Below are 20,624 nucleotides of genomic sequence, written 5' to 3' on the forward strand. Positions count from 1 at the left end.
GATGGACGATATAGGCTAAGTCAGGAAGAGAACAATTTTTATACTGAGCAAAAATGCAACAATTTCAAAGATTTTGCTGTGTTACAGTTCATATAAGGATATCAGTCAATTGAAATAAATTCAATCTATGGATTTCACATGACTGGGCAGGGGCACTTGGGAGCCAGGCCCACCTACTGGGGAGCCAGGCCCAGCCAATCAGAATGAGTTTTTGCCACAAAAGGACTTTATCTTGACAAAGGATAAAATGCTCACTAACAGGGATGCACAAAATTTGAGAAAAGTAACCTTTTTGTACATATGGAACATTTCTGGGATATTTTATTTCAGCTCATGAAACATGATACCAACACTTTACATGTTGCGTTTATATTTTTGATCAATATATGTAAAAGATATGGACACCTCTTCAAATTAGTGGATTCGGATATTTCAGCCACACCCGTTGCTGACAAGTGTATAAAATCGAGCACACAGCAATGCAATCTCCATAGACAAACATTGGCAGTAGAATGGCCTTATTGAAGAGCTCAGTGACTTTCAATGTGGCACCGTCATAGGATGCCACCTTTCCAACAAGTCAGTTTGTCAAATTTCTGCACTATGTAAGTGCACACAAGCCCAAGATCACCATATACAATGCCAAGTGTCGGCTGGAGTGGTGTAAAGCTCGCCGCCATTGGACTCTGGAGCAGTGGAAACACATTCTCTGGAGTGATGAATCACGCTTCCCCATCTGGCAGTCTGAAGGACGAATCTGGGTTTGGCGGATGCCAGGAGAACGCTACCTGTCCAAATGCAGTGCCAACTGTAAAGTTTGGTGGAAGTGAAATAATGGTCTGGGACTGTTTTTCATGGTTCGGGCTAGGCCCGGGAAATGTTAACGCTATAGCATACAATGACAATCTAAATGATTCTGTGCATCCAGCTTTGTGGCAACAGTTTGGGAAAGGCCCTTTCCTGTTTCAGCATGACAATGCCCCCGTGCACAAAGCGAGGTCCATACACAAATGGTTTGTCGAGATCGGTGTAGAAGAATTTGACTGCACAGAGCCCTGACCTCAACCCCATCGAACACCTTTGGGATGAATTGGAACGCCGACTGTGAGCCAGGCCTAATCGCCCAACATCAGTGCCCAACCTCACTAATGTTCTTGTGGCTGAATGGAAGGAAGTCCCTGCAGCAATGTTCCATCATCTAGTGGAAAGCCTTCCCAGAAGAATAGAGGCTGTTATAGTAGCAAAGGGGGGACCAACTCCATATTAATGCCAATGATTTTGGAATGAGATGCTCAACGAGCAGGTGTCCACATACTTTTGGTCATGTAGTGTAGCTACAGTAGCCTACATAAGCATTTTACTGTTGGTCTACACCTGTTGTTTACGAAGCATGTGACAAATAACATTAGATTGGATTTACTGTGGCGTCACTCTACATTGGCATTATTCAAAGACTATGCCCTTTCCTCTCCTTCTCACGTCTCTTCTATTCCTTTCCCCTCTTTCCCCTTCTCTTCTCTCTTCCCAGGTCAAGTCTCCAGACATCTTTGACTCCTGGGTGGTCAAGCTGCGCCACCACCGTCTCTACCGGCAGAACGAGATCGTCCGCTCCCCCCGAGACGCCACCATAAGGACGTTCCCTCCCCCTGCCACCACCGAGTCCCCCATCCCACACCCCCACCCCCACCCTCAGCCAGCCCCCACCCCCATTGCGGGACAACATGATGTAAAGGTGGGCCTCTCTTCCCTGGCGGTTACCTCGGCACAGTTGTTCTCTGCTGTGGTAAGCTGAACTCTTACGTCTGTCTGACTCAGGTTGGGTTTACATAGTGGTAGTGGCCCTCATAGAACGCTATTAACGTTTCAATATACAGCCACTCAACATTTTCATTTGTGACGGGTTCTAACAACCCTGTTCAGTTACCGAGCTAATTATAAGACTAATGGCTCTGAATCCCCCAGGGAGGGGAGAGTCTCTGGCAGACTCAGGTTATTAGGACTCATCAAACAAACCTGTATTCAGAGCAGCTGGGGCTGGGTCTCGGCCTGCGTGCTATGGGCTCTTACTGATCAGCACTCTCACAGGACCTGAGTCAATAAAGATCTGTGGCTTTGAAGTGGTGATGATGCAGAAAATCTTTACTGTTCTAAATAAGAACTCTTTGATGATTTGGACATACTATCTCCTGTCCTTTGCTTCACAGTCACTATACTCATTTCTCTTAGAAAGCAGGAAACATACGTTTCTCTCACATCTGGTGTGTGTTATTCAGAAGGTATACATACTGTATGTCTGAGGTGTGTTTCCTAACCAACCCCATGTGTCTCTATCCCTGTCCTCCAGCAGCCCAAACCCACCACCCTTCCATCATGGCAGTCCCCCCCAGTCCCTAGTAGCAGCAGCCTGCCGGCCTCCTACAGTAACGGACAGAGCAAAGTGGCCGCATGGCTCCAGGAGTCAGAGGAGATGGACAAGTGTACAGAGGGTAAGTGCTCTCTTCCCACCATCACTGCTGTGAAACATCCATCTATTATATCGGGAGGATGAGGATCAGCAATATATTTCCCTGACCCTGCCAACATTGAAAGATTTACTGTATTATTCATATGATGGGATATTCTCCTCATGCCCATGTCTGATTGACAATAGCTCCTGATTGTAGGAACTAGGGTTGCAAAAGGAGGGTATATTACTGAAAACATTCAAAATGTAGTTAGCTAAATTCAGTTAATTCAGTTAATTCAGTTAAATACCAGAATTTTTTTATCTTTCAAGGATTTTATGTATGTCACGTCCTGACCCTAGTAAGATGTCATTTTCTATAGTAGAGTAGGTCAGGGCGTGACAGGGGGTGTTTTGTGTTTTTCTATGTTTTCTATTTCTATGTTTAGTTCTAGTTTTTCTATTTCTATGTTGGGGTTGTTTGGGGCTGATCTCCAATTGGAGGCAGCTGGTCCTCGTTGCCTCTGATTGGAGATCATATATAAGTAGGGGTTTTTCTTTCTGGGTTTTTGTGGGTAGTTGTTTTCCGTTTTGTTAGTTACCTGACGGAACTGTTGGCTGTCATTTTGTTGTTTTTGGTTAAGTGTTTCATTAAAAGAAATTATGAGCACTCTACACCTTGGTCCCCTTTATATGACCCGCGTTACAATGTAATCTATCACAATACATCTAGTGGCCCTTTTGGGTACTTCAGATTATCACAGGCGTCTAATTATCTCTGGCCCTCTCTCTGGCTTTAAAAACATGTAAAATGTATGAAAGAATTACGATTTTCAAATAAAAAAAGAGAATGTCAAAGCTGTAAAACATAAATATTAACCATCAACTTAATGAACACCATTTGGTGTTAAATATAAGGGTTTCAGCATTAAATATCCTTATTTTTCTTTTACACTTTTATTTATTTTACTATGTCAATATGTATTTGTTGTCTATGTTGTGTAAAAAGTCAATAATTGGACGAGTTGCAGAAGTAATTGAAAATAATGCCATTGTTGATTAGATTATTTGGGCTATTTTCTCTTGAACCATATGGTCTATTGACTAGAAACTTGTGGACAATACTAATACTGTATATTATTTGAAAAAAATAAGTTATTCAAGTATAAATGACAAAAGTTATGATAGATTGCCAAAGACTTTCTGTTAATTACCAAAATGACTGAAGATTCCGGTAACATTAGTAAATTACCGGTAACTTTGCAACCCTAGTAGCAACAGCCTGTCATATTATTCCACTTTGTTACTTAAACTAATAAGGATATTTGTTTTTCCATAATTGTTCTCTCATTTGTTAAACACAGCAGTGATGGAAAAACAATGAGTCACATTCAGTTCATTGTGTCAGACATGGTCTTCGAGTGTGTGACACATTGCCTTGTGTTGCTTCTTCCCAGAGCTCGCCCGCTGCCAGTCCAGCCTGATTGAGCTGAGCAAGTTACTGCAGAGCCTGGAGATCTTACAGAGGACCCAGTCAGCTCCTAATTTCACTGACATGCAGGTAACACGCACAGGCACACGCACACACGCACGCACACACACACACACACACACACACACACACACACACACACACACACACACACACACACACACACACACACACACACACACACACACACATAGCAAGAGTAGGGAGAGTTTAATCTTAGTACAGCAGTGTCTGAGTGTGGTGGGGGGTATGGGGGGCTGTTACTCTAATGGATGGAGGTGTGTATCTCTGGGCCTCATGGTCAGGCTGCGTGAGGCCCAATCCGTTTCCAACACAGCCTTCATCTCTGTCACTGTACATCAACACACTCTAATAGACTCACATAATTCATTGTTGCTGTTGTTGCTTTCCAATCAATGTGTAACAAATTGCATTTGATTAAGAGCATACATCAACGTTTGAATGTTTGCCATTTGCTTTGAATCGTTACATTTCATTAAGAGAAAGTATTTTTCTTTAAGATAACGTTTTTTTTTACTCAATTTTGTGGAGACGATCCCATCATCAGTTTCATAGCTAACAATGTGTGTGTCGGTTAACTGTCATTGCTGCTATGTTATCTGGCATCATTGCTGCTATGTTATCTGGCATCATTGCTGCTATGTTATCTGGCATCATTGCTTCTCTCTTAGTGATGATGCAACCTTTGCTTGTCTTATTAACCACCTCTCACACATTCTGATCCGTGTTTGTTATGTAGAGCAATTGTGTAGACATGTCAAAGAAAGACAAGCGCATGAACAGAAGATGGAGAACAAAAAGTGTCGGCAAAGATGCAAAATTGCAGCTTCAGGTACCTCTTATTTCTTAGATATCCAGTCTCTCTCTTTTTCTGTCTCACGCACACATAGCTCTTTGGAATTGTTTCTGGTTTAGTAGCCTCCATACAAAATGCCTCAGACATGTTCAAGGCAGTCTTTCTGTGTCCGAACGCCCTCATTGTGCAGCCGTCTGCAGGAGGAAGCACAGGCACATCATTATGTTGACGGTTTTTTCTATGGGTACGTCCCAAATGCACTACTACCCGTAGGGCACCACTAATAGGGTGCCATTCGGGATGTATCCAGTTAGCCCCACTGCATTATCGCCTACCAACATGGGTCATGCAATTATAGGTCAGGACACAGAGAACATGTTAGGCTATCTGCTCAGGATTCAATGTCCTCATAATACAAAGCCTGAACCACATACCCTGTTTTGGTCTGTACAATTACTTTTTTCTTATATTGACTAATATAACGCTCAATTTTTTAAACTGTTCTAATGGCCGATTGCAACAACGGACAGTTTAAAAGCCTTTTCCTTCATGATACTGAGTTCTTATCACTACGGGTGTTCTGGTAGATTATGTAGCCCAGAACCAACCGTTTCCTCACCAGCAGCCCTCTGGGATACGTAGTGTTAATGAATGAGTGAGTCATCAGTCCAGGAGAAACAAGGGGAAAGGCTTTTTCCTTGTTTTATGGTTTATTTATAGCTGAGGAACATGAAAAGAACATTGGCTGGAACAAAGCCTCTGATTCAACTGTGCTTCACTGTCTCCAATGACTTGGCAGACTTGGTATGATTTATAGAGGGATGTAAACAAACATACAAGTGTGCATATCCATCTATTATTTACTATCAGTCTGTATGCTCAAATATTTAGCTGAAGAGACAGCAGAAGGGTGTTATATAAGGAGCCAGAACTTGAGCTTAATCTGGACCCATTCAGTCCTCTAGACACATAACTTGGCCTATATTCGCACCACCTACAGTGCCTTCAGAAAGTATTCATACCCGTTGACTTATTCCACATTTTGTTGTGTTACAGACTGAATTCAAAATGGATGAAATAAAAACAATTATCACCCATCTGGCCTTGTGTTTTAGGTTATTGTCCTGCTGAAAGGTGAATTTGTCTTACAGTATATGTTGGAAAGCAGACAACCAGGTTTTCCTCTGGGATTTTCCCTGTGCTTGTAGCTGTATTCCATTTATTTTTATCCTAAAAAACTCCCTAGTCCTTGTCAATGACAAGCATTACCCATAACTTGATGTAGCCACCACCATGGTTGAAAATATGAAGACTGGTACTCAGTGATGTGTTGTGTTGGATTTGCCCCAAACATAACGCTTTGTATTCAGGACAAAAATGTATTTGGCACATTTTTTGCAGTATTACTTCAATGACTTGTTCCAAACAGAATGCATGTTTTGGAATATTTTTTATTCTGTACAGGCTTCTTTTCACTCATTTAGGTCATTTAGGTTAATATTGTGGAGTAACTACAGTGTTGTTGATCCATCCTCAGTTTTCTCCTATCACAACCATTAACCTCTGTAACTGTTTTTAATATCACCATTGGCCTCATGGGGAAATCCCTGAGCAGTTTCCTTCCTCTCTGGCAACTGAGTTAGGAAGGACGCCTGTATCTTTGTAGTGACAGGGTGTATTGACACACCATCCAACTTCACCATCCAACTTCACCATAATAACTTCACCATGCTCAAAAGGGATATTCAGCATCTGCTTTTTTATCTGCCAATCGGTGCACGTCTTTGCCAGGCATTGAAAAACTTCCCTGGTCTTTGAGGGACCTTACAGATAATTGTATGTGTGGGGTACAGAGATGGGGTAGTTATTCTAAATCACGTTAACCGCTATTATTGAACACGGAATGAGGCCATGTAACTTATTATGTGACTTTGTTACTCCTGAACTTATTTAGGCTTGCATAACAAAGGGGTTGAATACTTATTGACTCAAGACATTTCATCTTTTAATCTTTTATTAATACAAAAAATTATCTACAAACCACTTGGACATTATAGGGTATTGTGTATAGATCAGTGACACAATCTCAGTGTAATCCATTTTTTATTCAGACTGTAACACAACAAAATGTGGGAAAAGTAAAGGGGGCTGAATACTTTCTGAAGGCACTGTAAGTCTTCCAGGTGGTACTTACAGTTCCCCACTTCCCTCCTCCCTCTCAGGTCCCATCTCTCCCTGTGAGTGCCAGCATGTCTCCAGTCCGCCTCCACTCCTCAAACCCCAACCTGAGTGCTGAGCTGGTGGACATCCAGAACCCTGCCTCTCGCCTGGCTCCTGACAACATAGAGTGTGGTGGCGACTACATCAAATTACAGGAGGACTTCTGCCTCGTCGCTCAGAAAGGTACACACATACATATACACCGACAGACAGACGCAGACACACGTACAGGCTGCTGCACTGAATAGAAAGGTCATGTTAGACCAGACTGTCTTTAAGTATGGGTCGCGACCCACTTTGGACCTGTTAATGGTGGGTCGCGACGTGTCAGAGTAAATTAATAATTATTTCATGAATGACTCATTGATTTGGCCAAGTGCAACTGCGCTCTCTGCTTAGCAACTGTTGTCTGCACAGTTTGGCCACTGCGCGAGTGGGAGGGAGATGTGCTTCGTGGTTTACCGGATCTTTCTTCTGCAGTTTTTTTGAAGATCCCTCCGCGGCCCACACACTGCGGCTCTGTCGTTCAGCAGCAGACGATGCGCTGTGAGCCACTGGCTCCTCGTTCATCCTATTGACTCAAGCTAGCCACAAGTTCTGACTGAACTCAATTGTCATGAAACGCGAATACAGCGACGAGTCTCTCTCTCTTGGTTTCATACAAACTTTGAGAAATAACTAGGCGCGCCCACAATGTGTTTTGTGCGGGGAAGTGCTTGTCAATGAGTGTCTCAAAACGAACAAATTAAAAACAACACGTCCTGACCAAACAGCATGACGGTAAACCCAGGGCCCTCTTGAAAAACAGGGCAGAATGCTTCGGGACAGTGGAAGAGTACGTCAGCTAGCAAGGCATTGTTGTCATTTTATTACAGGTGTTGATGATAAGCAGAAATAATATCCCATCGTAGCGGATGTGAGTTTCTCTTTCAAACAATCACCTTCTACACAGCTAGTAGCTAGCTAGCTACTGATAGTGCAACCCGAAAAATTATCAGGTCTGCTGTACATATTACTGTAGAAATTATTGTTGAAAACAAGGTTGGAATTGATGCTGTTAAAATACAAGTAATCATTTTTATTCTGAACTGGAATAAACTGATTGAAGCAAGATGCTTTTTGAGGCAAACACTCACACAGTTCTGGGTTGCCCATCAACAGCAGGAAGCAGTGTGTGTTTTTAATGGGAACAAACATTAATAGCTAATTATATGGGTATTTCATTGTTATTTGTTTTTGTCTATAATGCATTTGTTTTAGGCATAAGGGCTATGTAATGTACCCATATTTACATATAGTTGCATGTTTTCATAAGCTTGGGACCCAGGAAAACACAGAATTTCTAATTTGGGTCATAGACTGAAAAAGTTTAAGAACCCCTGTGGTAGACTATTGGAATACATTTGACACCAACCAACAGATTTATTTACACTTCACGTGGCTTTACACTATCCATACCACTAAAATAAAGTGAAAGCGATACTGAAGAGTTGTAACTAGAGGGTGTGTTTAAAGGGATTTCTGGTTCCTTTCTTTGCAGTCCACTCTCTGCTAAAGTCTGCGTTCAACACAGTGGCCATAGAGAAGGAGAAGATCAAAACTGTTTTATCAGACCAGGATCAATCATCAGGGCAGTCTGTCCAGCTCATCACCCTCAGGAAGTCTCTGTCACAGGTGAAACATGCAGGTGTTCTATAAGAAATGTACTACAGTACCCAGAATTCCCCTGCACTGGGAACTGCCATTATAAATTGTTAATATTGTTGTTTTTGTCAAAACTCACTGCATCACCTCAAATATTCAGTGCAGCACATAACATTTCTTAATGTAATGGATGGAGAGATGAGGGGTTTTGAAAGAATGGTATGGCTTTCATCGTTTGTTTTACTAGACACACTGCTTTGTTTTCTGTTTCTATGAGAATGGATCCATTTTTATGTTGTCACATAGTGAGACTAAGCTAATAACTCATCATGGAAAGCAGAGCAGCCATTGCTGATTCATTGCAATCTCCTTCTGAGAAGTGAAACGTGGAGATGAAAAAGAGGACAGCTTAGTTAAAAAACTGCTATCTTTTTTCAAAAATAATTGGAAAGTTATTAACTGTGCGTCTCAAGTCTATTAAGTTGACTCCTTAGGGTTGCCAATGATTTCATTGGAGCGCGCTTTGTGTTGACATGTCAAATTATTCTTGTGAAATGTGTCAACCGTTTATCTACTGTTTTGGTTCTTAATTGGGAGTTTTCATAATAGTGCAGGTTGAGGGTATCAGGCCCTGGCATGTAGTGTGTGTGTGCAGTCTGTGGGTGCCTGCAAGATAGAGTCATGGTATGGCTACAGAGAGGGTTGTCGGGATGTCAACTCAACATGCCCTTTACTGCAGCTAAGGGTAGTCAGGGTAGCTGATGTACTATACTTTCCTTAGGGACCTGTTAGGTAGGTTTGATTGGAGATATATTACAGTTTAGACCAATACAGACCATAACTACAGCAGTAAAATCTGTCAAACTATAGGCAACATTATAACTGTATCTCATTGTCACAAAATATGTCCATAGTGTGCCAGTACATACAGTATAAGCCTCCGATTTGTCTGTGTTAATGAATGTAGAGCTGCACGACATAGATCCAGTTTTAACGCTTATCTGTTTAGTTCTCCATTCCACTCTGTATTCTCTCATCTAACTGACAGATTAGTGATTGATCATTATTTCTTTCAGGCCCTGTCCCAAAACGCCGAGCTTAAAACCCGACTGGGCCGCATCCACTCTGAGTCGGTCCTGTCTGAACAAACAGTCAGTGTGAACATCATTCCCAGTTCTGACGAGGTAGCTACATCTTCAACTGGATAAACTTGTCTGAAGTTTTTCTATTCCCCAAAACCAATGTCCCTGACTTGTAGAAAACCTGCCATTGCAGTGCTGAATGTGCTGATAGCAGCCATCCGATAGCTGCCGGGTGAGGTCAGGGAGAATAGCGTGATCTTGTGTGCTGTTTTTCCCCCTCTGTGGTGATACACAGGCATTATAGAGCTGGCCATGTAGCCTTAGTTAACTGGAAAACATTGTGTAATCTCTGCTTACTGCATTTGCCAATTACACTATTGATTCCTGTCCTTAAAGAAGGATGGTGCTTCCAGTATATCTTGGCAGGTGAGCTTACTGATCATTAAGTTATGCTGACCCTGACGTCAAGGTAAATGGGAAAATGACTAATCAGAAAACATTGTGACCTCAGTCCTTTCAGAAATATAGGAAGAATAAAGACTCCCATTACACATTGCAGTTCTATGTAATTTCCCTCTCCCAATTAACTTCAAATAAGTTAATTGTGTTTCACTGTGTTTTCTTACAGGCTGGTGAGCAGATGGGAATCCCTTTGACACAACAGACGTCCAATGAGAGCAGGCTGTCCATGTCAGAGTCTGTGTCCGAGTTCTTCGACGCCCAGGAAGTGCTTCTGTCTGCCAGCTCGTCGGAGAACGAGGTGAGAGTGGGGCGTTGAGAGGGGGAAGGCAGCAGGACCACGGGGAGCAGATTGAAGGGGGAGGGTGAAAACATGTCAAAGAGCTGGGAGCTCAGATAAAGCATGGCCGATGGCCGAGTGGAGCTGTAGTTCGTCAGCGATTCATGAGAAGAGTGTGAGGGACAGAGATAACACAACGGAAAGTCAAACAAAGCCACACTGGAGGGGGGGCTCTCCAGTCTCCATTCTATTATCCTGCTGCTTAAATCCTTCAACTGGGTCCAGTCATGTCCTAAAGCACGGCAGCATTTCTCATGCCACCATCCCCCGGGATTTCCCACCAACTCCAGGTTTTCAATGATAAGCCCTTCTTTATGGATTTGACATGGTTCATCCTCTAGACTGATGGTTTGTGTCCGTTCCTAAGCCACAAAGATGGCCATTCTCACTCACTGCCATGAATACCAAGTCCCAGTCAATATGGCCTCATAAAAGCCAGCAGGACTGGCTTGCTGCTCCCCAGGTATGCAAACCCAGTGCTGCTAGCGAGAGTCCCACTGAAGGATTCCTCACCAAGGATATCCCATCACTAGTCTAAGGCCAAATCCTCTGCCTCAGGTGCCAGGCCCTATTCAAACCAGCAGAGTGCTGTTGGCCAAAAAAGCTCTTCCAGCAGCCGACTGTACTGCAATAGAGGCCATTACCGCCAGCCACAATCTGCTATTCTCTGGCACCGTCAATGACTTCATTGTATGTTACTATATATAAAGTGCATGGAAATGCTGCAGTGTCTCATCTTTTGATTACTGCAGAGCGAGAGAGAGAAAGCCAGCGCTGACTGCAGTTTGCTAGCCACTGGCAAACTGTAGTGTGTGTGTGTGTGTGTGTGTGTGTGTGTGTGTGTGTGTGTGTGTGTGTGTGTGTGTGTGTGTGTGTGTGTGTGTGTGTGTGTGTGTGTGTGTGTGTGTGTGTGTGTGTGTGTGTGTGTGTGTGTGTGTGTGTGTGTGTGTTTGACTAGGCTCTCTGGGTGTGTGTACTGTACTGACTCAGTGGCTCTTTTGTCCCCCGCTCCCTCTAGGCCTCAGACGATGAGTCATACGTCAGCGATGTGAGCGATAACATTTCAGAGGACAATGCCAGCGTGACCGATAACGTCTCCAGACAAAGTAGGTCCCCTCTCTGCGGCGGCCTCTCCTTCCATTAGAGCAGGGGGGCTAATGTAATAGAGGTGGTGGTGAACCCCCTGCCCCCACCACCACCTCTCCCACTGTGATGGCCAGGTCATTTATCAGTGAGGCAGGGATTGACCTTGCAGGGCTCACAGTGTGCCAAGAGCGGCACTCAGGGTTTATGAAAGCTGTCAGGGGAAAGTGAAGCAGGGCCTCCCTCTCCTCTGCACAGGCACTCTATCTTCTATTCTAGCCATTCATCCTTTGACTATGTTTCAGTCAAGAACTACCTGTGGCTATTATGAGATGCAAGGACTAGGATTTGACGAAGCCTGGTTCAGACAGTCGTGAGTCCTCGAGGATGCTCCATGACAGTATTGTACTTTCCTATTTTTTTTCCAGTGCTGAACGGAGACCTGGCTGGAAGTGCCTTCCGTAACGGGCGGCGCCCGTCCCTCCCTGCCCCCTCGCCGGACTGCAGCAACATCAACCTGTGGAACATCCTGAGGAACAACATAGGGAAGGACCTGTCCAAGGTGTCCATGCCCGTGGAACTCAACGAGCCCCTCAACACCCTGCAGCACATGTGTGAGGAGCTGGAGTACACTGAGCTATTGGACAGAGCTGCCGATACGGAGGACCCCTACGAACGCATGGTACGGCCCCAAACACCCACCCCTCTGAGTACCAACGCGTGGTACAACTGAAATGCTCACCCCTCAGAACCAATGCATGGTACGGCCCAAACGCTCACCTCTCTGAGTCCTATAACTGTGTGGATGCACTTAGAAAAGCCACAAGTATAACTCTGCATTCTCTACCACCACAAGGTATGACCTAATCTTACATTACTGGAACTCTTAGTGATGATGTGACCCACTAAACCAGCTAACAGACCCCAGAAGACATACCGGAGAGGCTCATTAGATGATGGAAAACCTCTTCAGGTTAAGATGGAGTTTATCAGCACAAGCAACTATATACATTCACGGTCTCTACCATCACTGACCCATACTGGGTGAGTCCAGTCCATGGCATGTGCGCTGGCGTGGCGTTGACAGTGCCATGCCCAAAGTAAACAGTCTGAACAACAGCCCTGGCCTCTTCCAGAGACATCACGCTCCGCTGCAGCTGTCGACCTTGTTCAATCTCACATCTGTCATTCTCCTGTCTTTGTTACCATAACAGGACGGTGTGTGAATACTAACGTTGCACTTGTAAGACAAGTATGACAATAATGATATTTTACTGGGAGGTTGTAAACCAGTATGTACCAGGGTTTTAAATGGCGTTTAGATCATTTTATCATGCAGTATTTTATGCACAAATGATTCATTCGTAACTTTTATCAAACAAAGAGAAGTTGTGTTTCAGTGTAACGCCACTGGCAGTATTGATGGAAAGCGTTGTGTATGTTTTATGTTGTTAGCGTTCATTGTGTTGCCGTTTCTCTGCTACAGGCCATTATGGCAGCGTTCGTCATCTCAGGATACTCCTCCACGTACTACAGAGCGGGAAGCAAGCCATTCAACCCTTTACTGGGAGAGACGTATGAATGTATCCGTGAGGACAAGGGCATGTGTTTTATCGCTGAGCAGGTAGGTACTCGGAACACATTCATTACAGTGTTGCGCGGGCCGGATGTATCAAGCGTCTCAGTAGTAGATCTGGGATCAGTTTTTCCTTTTACATAATGTGTTGGTAATCCTGTCTAACGCGTCTTTTTTTTTCTTCCATCTATCGCCTACTGTACATCCTACTGTACACCCTACTGTACACCCTACTGTACATCCTACTGTACACCCTACTGTACATCCTACTGTACACCCTACTGTACACCCTACTGTACATCCTACTGTACACCCTACTGTACACCCTACTGTACGGCCTACTGTACATCCTACTGTACATCCTACTGTACACCCTACTGTACACCCTACTGTACATCCTACTGTACACCCTACTGTACATCCTACTGTACACCCTACTGTACACCCTACTGTACACCCTACTGTACACCCTACTGTACGGCCTACTGTACATCCTACTGTACATCCTACTGTACGGCCTACTGTACGGCCTACTGTACATCCTACTGTACATCCTACTGTACGGCCTACTGTACGGCCTACTGTACATCCTACTGTACGGCCTACTGTACACCCTACTGTACGGCCTACTTATTGAGAAAAAACATTATAATATATATATAATATTGGGTTGTACCCCCTTTTGCCATCAGATCAGCCTCAATTCATCGGGGCATGGACTCTACAAGTTATCGAAAGCGTTCCACAGGGATGCTGGCCCATGTTGACTCCAATGCTTCCCAAAGTTGTGTCAAGTTGGCTGGATGTCCTTTAGGTGGTGGACCATTCTTGATACACACAGGAAACTGTTGAGTGTGAAAAACCCAGCAGCGTTGCAGTTCTTGACACAAACCAGTGCGCCTGGCACCTACTACTATACCCCTGTTCAAAGGCACTTAAATATTTTTTTGTCTTGCCCATTCACACTCTGAATGGTACACATACACAATCCATGTCTCAATTGTCTCAAGGCTTAAAAATCCTTCTTTAACCTGTCTCCTCCCCTTCATCTACACTGATTTAAGTGGATTCAACATGTGACATCAATAAGGGATCCTAGCTTTCACCTGGATTCACATGGTCAGTCTATGTCATGGAAAGAGCAGGTGTTCTTAATGTTTTGTACACTTGGTGTATATATTTGTTTTACTCAACCCCCCCACCCCCCCTGGATTTATTGGACTCGCGGGCCGTATGTTTGACACCCCTGCTCTAGAAAGACAAGCCTCCCACAATGTACCAATGTTCCCTAGGTCTGGGTTTTCCAAGACTAGGTCAAATGTGCCAGTTCTCTTCCATGTACTGGAGTCTTTAAGATCAATTTAATAGTAACATGAGCTGCAGGTTGCAGTATTGTATTGCACCGTGCTTCAGACTGACAGACCTGTCAGGTCTGGTGGCTTTCGGCGTGTTAAAGACTGTGTGTCCCAGTCGGCTGGCAGGGCCTTTGAAGGTATGATGGTAACTCTATTTCTTTCCACTTGGTCTGACTGAACCTAGTCTGCACTTAGCCTAAGTGCTGGTGTCAGCTGTTACCAGGTACCCAGTCTGCATGATAGTCACAATATAATGACTCACCTTCTTGTATCTTGACCTAAAATAAATTCCTCTACGAGGCAACAATCTAGCAATATTGCCACTGATAAGACGTGTGACGTTTGATTATCTCTTGAAGGTGAGCCACCATCCACCAATCTCAGCTTGTCACGCTGATTCCAACAAGTTCACCTTCTGGCAAGGTAGGTTATCTGTTGAATTACAGTCACACACAGTGTGCACTTCCTCTATGAGGTCATGGGTTGTCTTTTTCTTGACGGCTAATTCTGCCAATTTTCTTCTCAGATGTCAGATGGAAAAACAAATTCTGGGGGAAATCCATGGAAATCCTACCCATTGGCACAGTCAATGTTATGCTACCAAGGTAATCCAGCTTTGGCCCTATTCTTCAGCTACACACAAACACACACACACACAGTCCCTCTCTGTGTAACATCCTTTAGATGTTCCTTTGGAATGGACCTTCTGGCGGACCAAGCTAAACGTCTCCGCGGGCCCAGTTTGGTCCCCACTGTCATTCGTTATAGGAGCTACCTAAATAACTCCATAACAGTGGCCTTACCTACTTAGAGCCATCAGGCCTCTGCCAGCCTCCCCTTGCCACAGCCATCACGTCACCCTGTGGAGTGGGCTCTATGCTGGGTCCTGGGAAGCTTTAAGGAGCTACTGTACGCCCTACTGAAGTTCCCCTGACTGGGTTAGGGAGGAGTGAGATGAGCTGTGCTCTATTTTCCAACCTGTGAGAAATGAATCAGAAAGACAGAGGAGCAGGAAGGGGGGGGGGGCTGCTGAATAAGCACATAGATTATAGGAGATTGCAAGCGTCTCTGCCTCGACAGAAAATGAGATTGCACAGGTACCCACAAGCCGCCGCTGTTTTGTTTATGAGACTTGTGATTATGTTGCCCAGTAAGCATCTCAAAGACACAGACCGACTTAATAACTATCATTGTCTGTGATTACTGTAGATATCCTGAGAGTGTTTCAGGCTTTTCACACTAATCGCTGTTGTGTCGTTCAGCTTTGGTGACCACTATGAATGGAACAAAGTCACCACCTGCGTGCACAACATCCTAAGCGGCAGAAGGTGGATCGAACACTACGGGGAGATCACCATTAGGAACACCAAAAGCAGTGCCTGTATCTGCAAACTCACTTTCGTCAAGGTAAGACATCGGTGAACTCAGCTGTGGATATGACCCGTACAAACACTATGAAGTCCAAAGACAATTATGTGCTGAGAAATCACCATCCCTGTGAAGCGTTTATCACGTCACCATAGCTGTCTCTTTCGTTTGGAAATGTAATTATTGTCTATTTGTTACCTTTCAGGTGGGGGATGAATGCTATTTATCTTACGGTCACAATGTTACTGTTACCATTTTACTTGCAGGGAAATTACTGGAGTTCTAATGTGAATGAGGTTCAAGGGATCGTGATGGACCAAGAGGGGAAGGTAGTGCATCGGCTGTTCGGAAAATGGCATGAGGGCCTTTACTGTGGAGTCCCGCCCTCTGCCAAATGCATCTGGAGGACAGGTAACCACGTTAATCATACTGTCGCTAAGCAGGATGCTTTGAACTGTTTTTTTGATTGGATATCTCCTTGCATTGAGCAGATAACAGCATTAGAGTAGAACATATGCTACTAGTACATGAGACCATGATATGGGAACAAAGAAAGTGTTGACAATGGTGTCAATAGTCCAGACAATTTAAAAAAAAGGACTTGAAACGGATTCTTGTGTTCTTCCCTCAGGCTCCATGCCCACAGATTACGAGCTGTATTATGGCTTCACCAGGTTTGCCATTGAGCTCAATGAGCTTTGCCCTGAGATGCAAGATCTACTACCACCCACAGATGCCCGCTTCAGACCCGATCAAAGGTAGAGTCAGAAAGCCGTCACACTTCCAGCTACTGTGAAGGTTGTTGTAATGCCCAGACAGTATGAGAAATGCACTGTGTGCTACTGCTGCCACCTGCTGAGAGAACGTGGTACAGTAGCATTATCATGCAGATCTGACTACTGGACTAGTGAACCATTGCAGCTTTAGTTGTACTCTGATATACATTTTCAGAATTGATTTGTGAAGCTATAAAAAGGGCTTAAAAACGAGTTTTGAAATCAGAAATAAGACATCAGTCAAATAGTATTTGCACGGGTAAATATGTTGATAAGCTTTGTGTATTTCTCTGCTGAGGGACACTTCACAGTGTATTTGAGTCATAGTGATGTTGTTTCTCTACATTAGGCACCTGGAGGAGGGCAATGTGGAAATGGCTGCCTCAGAGAAGCAGCGTATCGAAGACCTGCAACGCACCAGAAGGAAGTGGCAAGAGGAGAATGACATAAAGCACGAGCCACGCTTCTTCAAGTAAGTACAGAGGCTAGAAGGTCATTTACAATGATGTAAAGTATAAGCCTGGCTAGCTTAGTGGGGGAAGAACGAGGGGTAGATTGGGGAATGTATCCCCAAGATCGACAGCAATACATCTGGCTGTTCCTCCTACACTTGTGTGGCTGAGTTGTCATTATCCATTCCATTCATGACATTTAACTCCCTGACGATTTCATTGATTGCCCGTCTCTTTACTCCCAGGAAAGTGGTTGATGCCAATCATAGGGAGCGCTGGGTCACTAACAACACCTACTGGGAGCTTCGCAAATCCCCCGGCTTCATCAACATGGAAAACCCTAATCTATGGTAGCATATGGATCGCTATACAGACCATATCATCATCGCTGACAGAGGCTTTTTCCTATGCACAATACGGTTTTCAAATGAACGTCTCATTGACAAGATGACAGTGTGGAAGGATACAAAAGACTTCAGAGATGAGAGATGAGTTGGACCAACCGTCACCCTGTTTGGCACTGCAGCCAACCAGTCACCCATCCAAGTATCCTCTTGGATCCCCCTCATTGAGCTTGCTGCAGAGGCTGGGTTGTCAGGGCAACAATCTTACCACGTAGATCTATCCTAAGCTGTTTTGACTTCAGAGGATGTCCTTGCCTTAAAAAGTCGCCTATCCACACCACACATTTGAAAGCTTTTAGTGAAACCCACTTGAGTTCTGAAAGCAGTTTGATTTAGACTAGTGTTTGGATTAGGCTTTTGATTACCTTTTACTGTATGTATCATGCATGTTTAGAGTGCAGCTTTCATTGGCATATGCTATATAGACTATAACAAAAATAAAATTGAAAAAAGTCAGATATTTTTGCAAAATATCTTCAACTCATAGAATTTAGTGAAAATGTAACTATTATACAGTATTGGCAAGATTGCTCTTATTTTTGGATCAGCCTTTTGTATTAGTTGAATCTGTGTCATAGCTGTATTGTTCTCTCTTGGGACACTTTTTTTGTTGCAATTAATTTGTTTTAGTCACTGGTATTGATGGACGTTGCTGTATACTGAGAGATTTCCTCAGCAACTCCAAAAGACAAGCCCCTTGAGCGGAGACTTTTAGTTCCAGTTTGCCTGGAAGAGGACCATCATTACAAGACTGGCCCAACTGCTGATGCGTGAGCACTGACCTGAGAAACAACTTCCTTTTTGACCCTTCATGTCACTTACCACAACTGTTATTGCAAACCACATGTAAAGACAATTCTTTCCCTTATACAGCTCACATTCAAACTAGTTTTAATAGTTTAAGTTAAAAGAAAAGTTTTAAAAAGTAATTATAAATATAATTGTAATGTTCTTTAATTTCCTGTACTACAATTTCTGTGTTTTTTGCTGTTTGCAGTTTAGCCTGTAGTATAACTGAAAGGACATGTGTAATACTAACACTCAGGATGTCTCATGATGATCTGAAGAGATTCCTACCCAGAACGTTTGGCCTTGTGCCATACCCTTCTGAGGAATCAATTTAAAACCTGGTCACTTATCTGGATACATGGTTACACGACTCATCTGTGATTCTGTCCATATATAGTGAGGGAGCCAGTGGGCTCGTCAAATATATTTCCGTTTCACGTGAGTCCGGTCTCGCGTTATTTTCCGACCAAGCCACTAACTGAAATGTCATAGTGAAAGTGGAGTCCTCCTGTGGCAGTATAGAGGTCAATGTGTCCTCTACTGGGAACCACATGACTCATGACCATTAGACCGTCACAACTACACCAGACTGACTACCCCACTTATACAATTAGTGCTTTATGAAACACTAGAGCCACCTACTGTCAGTTCTTTGAAAATACTTTACATGAATTCATATGTATGTGGAAATCTGTTATGTAGAGGCCAAGGGCTTGAGTAAGTCAAACAACTTTTATTACGTTGTTTTAGAATGTTCAGAACTTTCTGCTTTTGCAAATGGCAGAATGTGGATGTTAAAGCCAAAGACCAACATTTTAATAAATAAAAATAAACTCGTTCAAGTTCTGTGGTTTTAATTAGGTAGTTACGATACAGCTAATGCTATTATATTTGAATATCCTTTAAACATGTGTCCAGTTCCTAGAGTTTACTGGTATATTATCCTTTACACCAATACAATTTAAACAGTTTAGATCTTTTACTGCCAAACATTTCAGCTTTAATGTATATTTGATGTTCCCCTCCCTCTATCACTGTGTGTAGAAGTCAATACACAATGGTTACATTTGTTACATTACCGCAGAATCTGTAGAGTGAACAACATTTTTACATTGGGATTATATTTATTTGTTCTTTGAATCGTTTTGTCCAGAATGAAGCCTGAAATTGAAACAGGAAAAGTGGTTTTATGTTAGAAATATGTAGAATTTAAATGTTCAATTGTAAAGAGAACTATTATTGTGTGCACTATCCTGTGCAGTACTGCAGATTAGATCCAAAAATTATAGATAGTACCATATTGTAGCTATGTATTCAGAAATCAATTGTTTGTCAGTGTCAATTCCACTTGCTGTGCCTTAATACATTTTTATTAATGCCTCTCACACAATACTGATAAGAAACCCCATACAAGCCAGATAAGAAAACCATTTAAAATCGAATAAAACTACTTTCCCCACAGAGTATTATGTACTGAATAACGACGGTCAGGGAATGAAAATGTTCTGAATGTGTCACATTCCACCAAGGAGGGAATGTAGTCGTCTGAAATCTTGTTAAGAGGGAGGGAGAATGGGAGACTGTGGTCACACTCAATTGACATTGCCCATAAATAATCTAGAAATTCCTTATTTTCTGTGCAGTCACTCCCACTCATTTGTGATCACTGTTATTGGCAGTGCACTACATGTAAACAGCGGAATATTCCTATCCCTTTTGGATTAGATGGATGAAAAGACTACACCATCCACTTTAACACAGTACCTTGTCCATAAGGACATTTGAGGATAATGTACTTTGTAAAGTTTTAGTTCTAGATTAATACATTTGTTTTCAGAGAGACCTGTAAAAAAGAGACTTGTTTCATCAGAGTAGAACAGTTAGACCTGAGTAATTAATCGGTTACAATGTTTATATCTGCATGTTTAAATGACATAGCCTGCCAATGAATGTTGCAAATGCCTTACAAAATATTTTATTTTCTCAATTGGGCTTTTTCTTTTGAATTTTGGACTGACTTGTACCACTACGCACTGTGTCAGCTGAGTTCTATCTATTTTCTAATGGGTACCTTCTAAAGTGCAATTGTCTAAGTACATATCTTTCCATGAACACTGTACACTGCTGCTACATAGTGCTTGTTCTAATAAAAATACAGAAAACTCAGTGGCGTCTGTGACACAAACTGTTTATCACTATTTACCAAATCCAGCCATGCATTAGGTATAGTAGTGTCATGGTAAGTACCTAATAGTCAGTGTATTAACACCATCGTACTCCTGCACAGTAGATGGCAGTGTGGGCCTTTGTCAGTGAATCAAAGA

General features: G+C 43.1%; 1 protein-coding gene across 3 annotated transcripts in view; it reads left to right on the forward strand.

Moving 5' to 3' along the window:
- osbpl6 (oxysterol binding protein-like 6) overlaps positions 1–20,466 on the forward strand; it is a 59,094-nt gene extending 38,628 nt beyond the window's left edge. Inside the window, exons 6-23 of one of the 3 annotated variants that reach the window (XM_014173319.3) lie at positions 1,529–1,783; positions 2,345–2,486; positions 3,901–4,004; positions 4,696–4,788; positions 6,975–7,155; positions 8,513–8,646; positions 9,693–9,800; positions 10,327–10,458; positions 11,516–11,603; positions 12,009–12,262; positions 13,067–13,204; positions 14,871–14,934; positions 15,038–15,116; positions 15,774–15,918; positions 16,146–16,290; positions 16,511–16,637; positions 17,005–17,127; positions 17,353–20,466. In XM_014173319.3, coding sequence (XP_014028794.2) covers positions 1,529–1,783; positions 2,345–2,486; positions 3,901–4,004; positions 4,696–4,788; positions 6,975–7,155; positions 8,513–8,646; positions 9,693–9,800; positions 10,327–10,458; positions 11,516–11,603; positions 12,009–12,262; positions 13,067–13,204; positions 14,871–14,934; positions 15,038–15,116; positions 15,774–15,918; positions 16,146–16,290; positions 16,511–16,637; positions 17,005–17,127; positions 17,353–17,461 — 2,421 coding nt within the window. In that variant the 3' untranslated portion in view covers positions 17,462–20,466. The remainder of the gene's footprint in view (positions 1–1,528; positions 1,784–2,344; positions 2,487–3,900; positions 4,005–4,695; positions 4,789–6,974; positions 7,156–8,512; positions 8,647–9,692; positions 9,801–10,326; positions 10,459–11,515; positions 11,604–12,008; positions 12,263–13,066; positions 13,205–14,870; positions 14,935–15,037; positions 15,117–15,773; positions 15,919–16,145; positions 16,291–16,510; positions 16,638–17,004; positions 17,128–17,352) is intronic. The other 2 variants (XM_045707791.2, XM_045707794.2) reach the window with 2 other exon arrangements.
- Positions 20,467–20,624: the final 158 nt, after the last annotated feature.

Source organism: Salmo salar, chromosome 25 (assembly GCF_965601325.2).
Source record: "Salmo salar chromosome 25, fSalSal1, whole genome shotgun sequence".
Classification (NCBI taxonomy): Eukaryota; Metazoa; Chordata; class Actinopteri; order Salmoniformes; family Salmonidae; genus Salmo; species Salmo salar.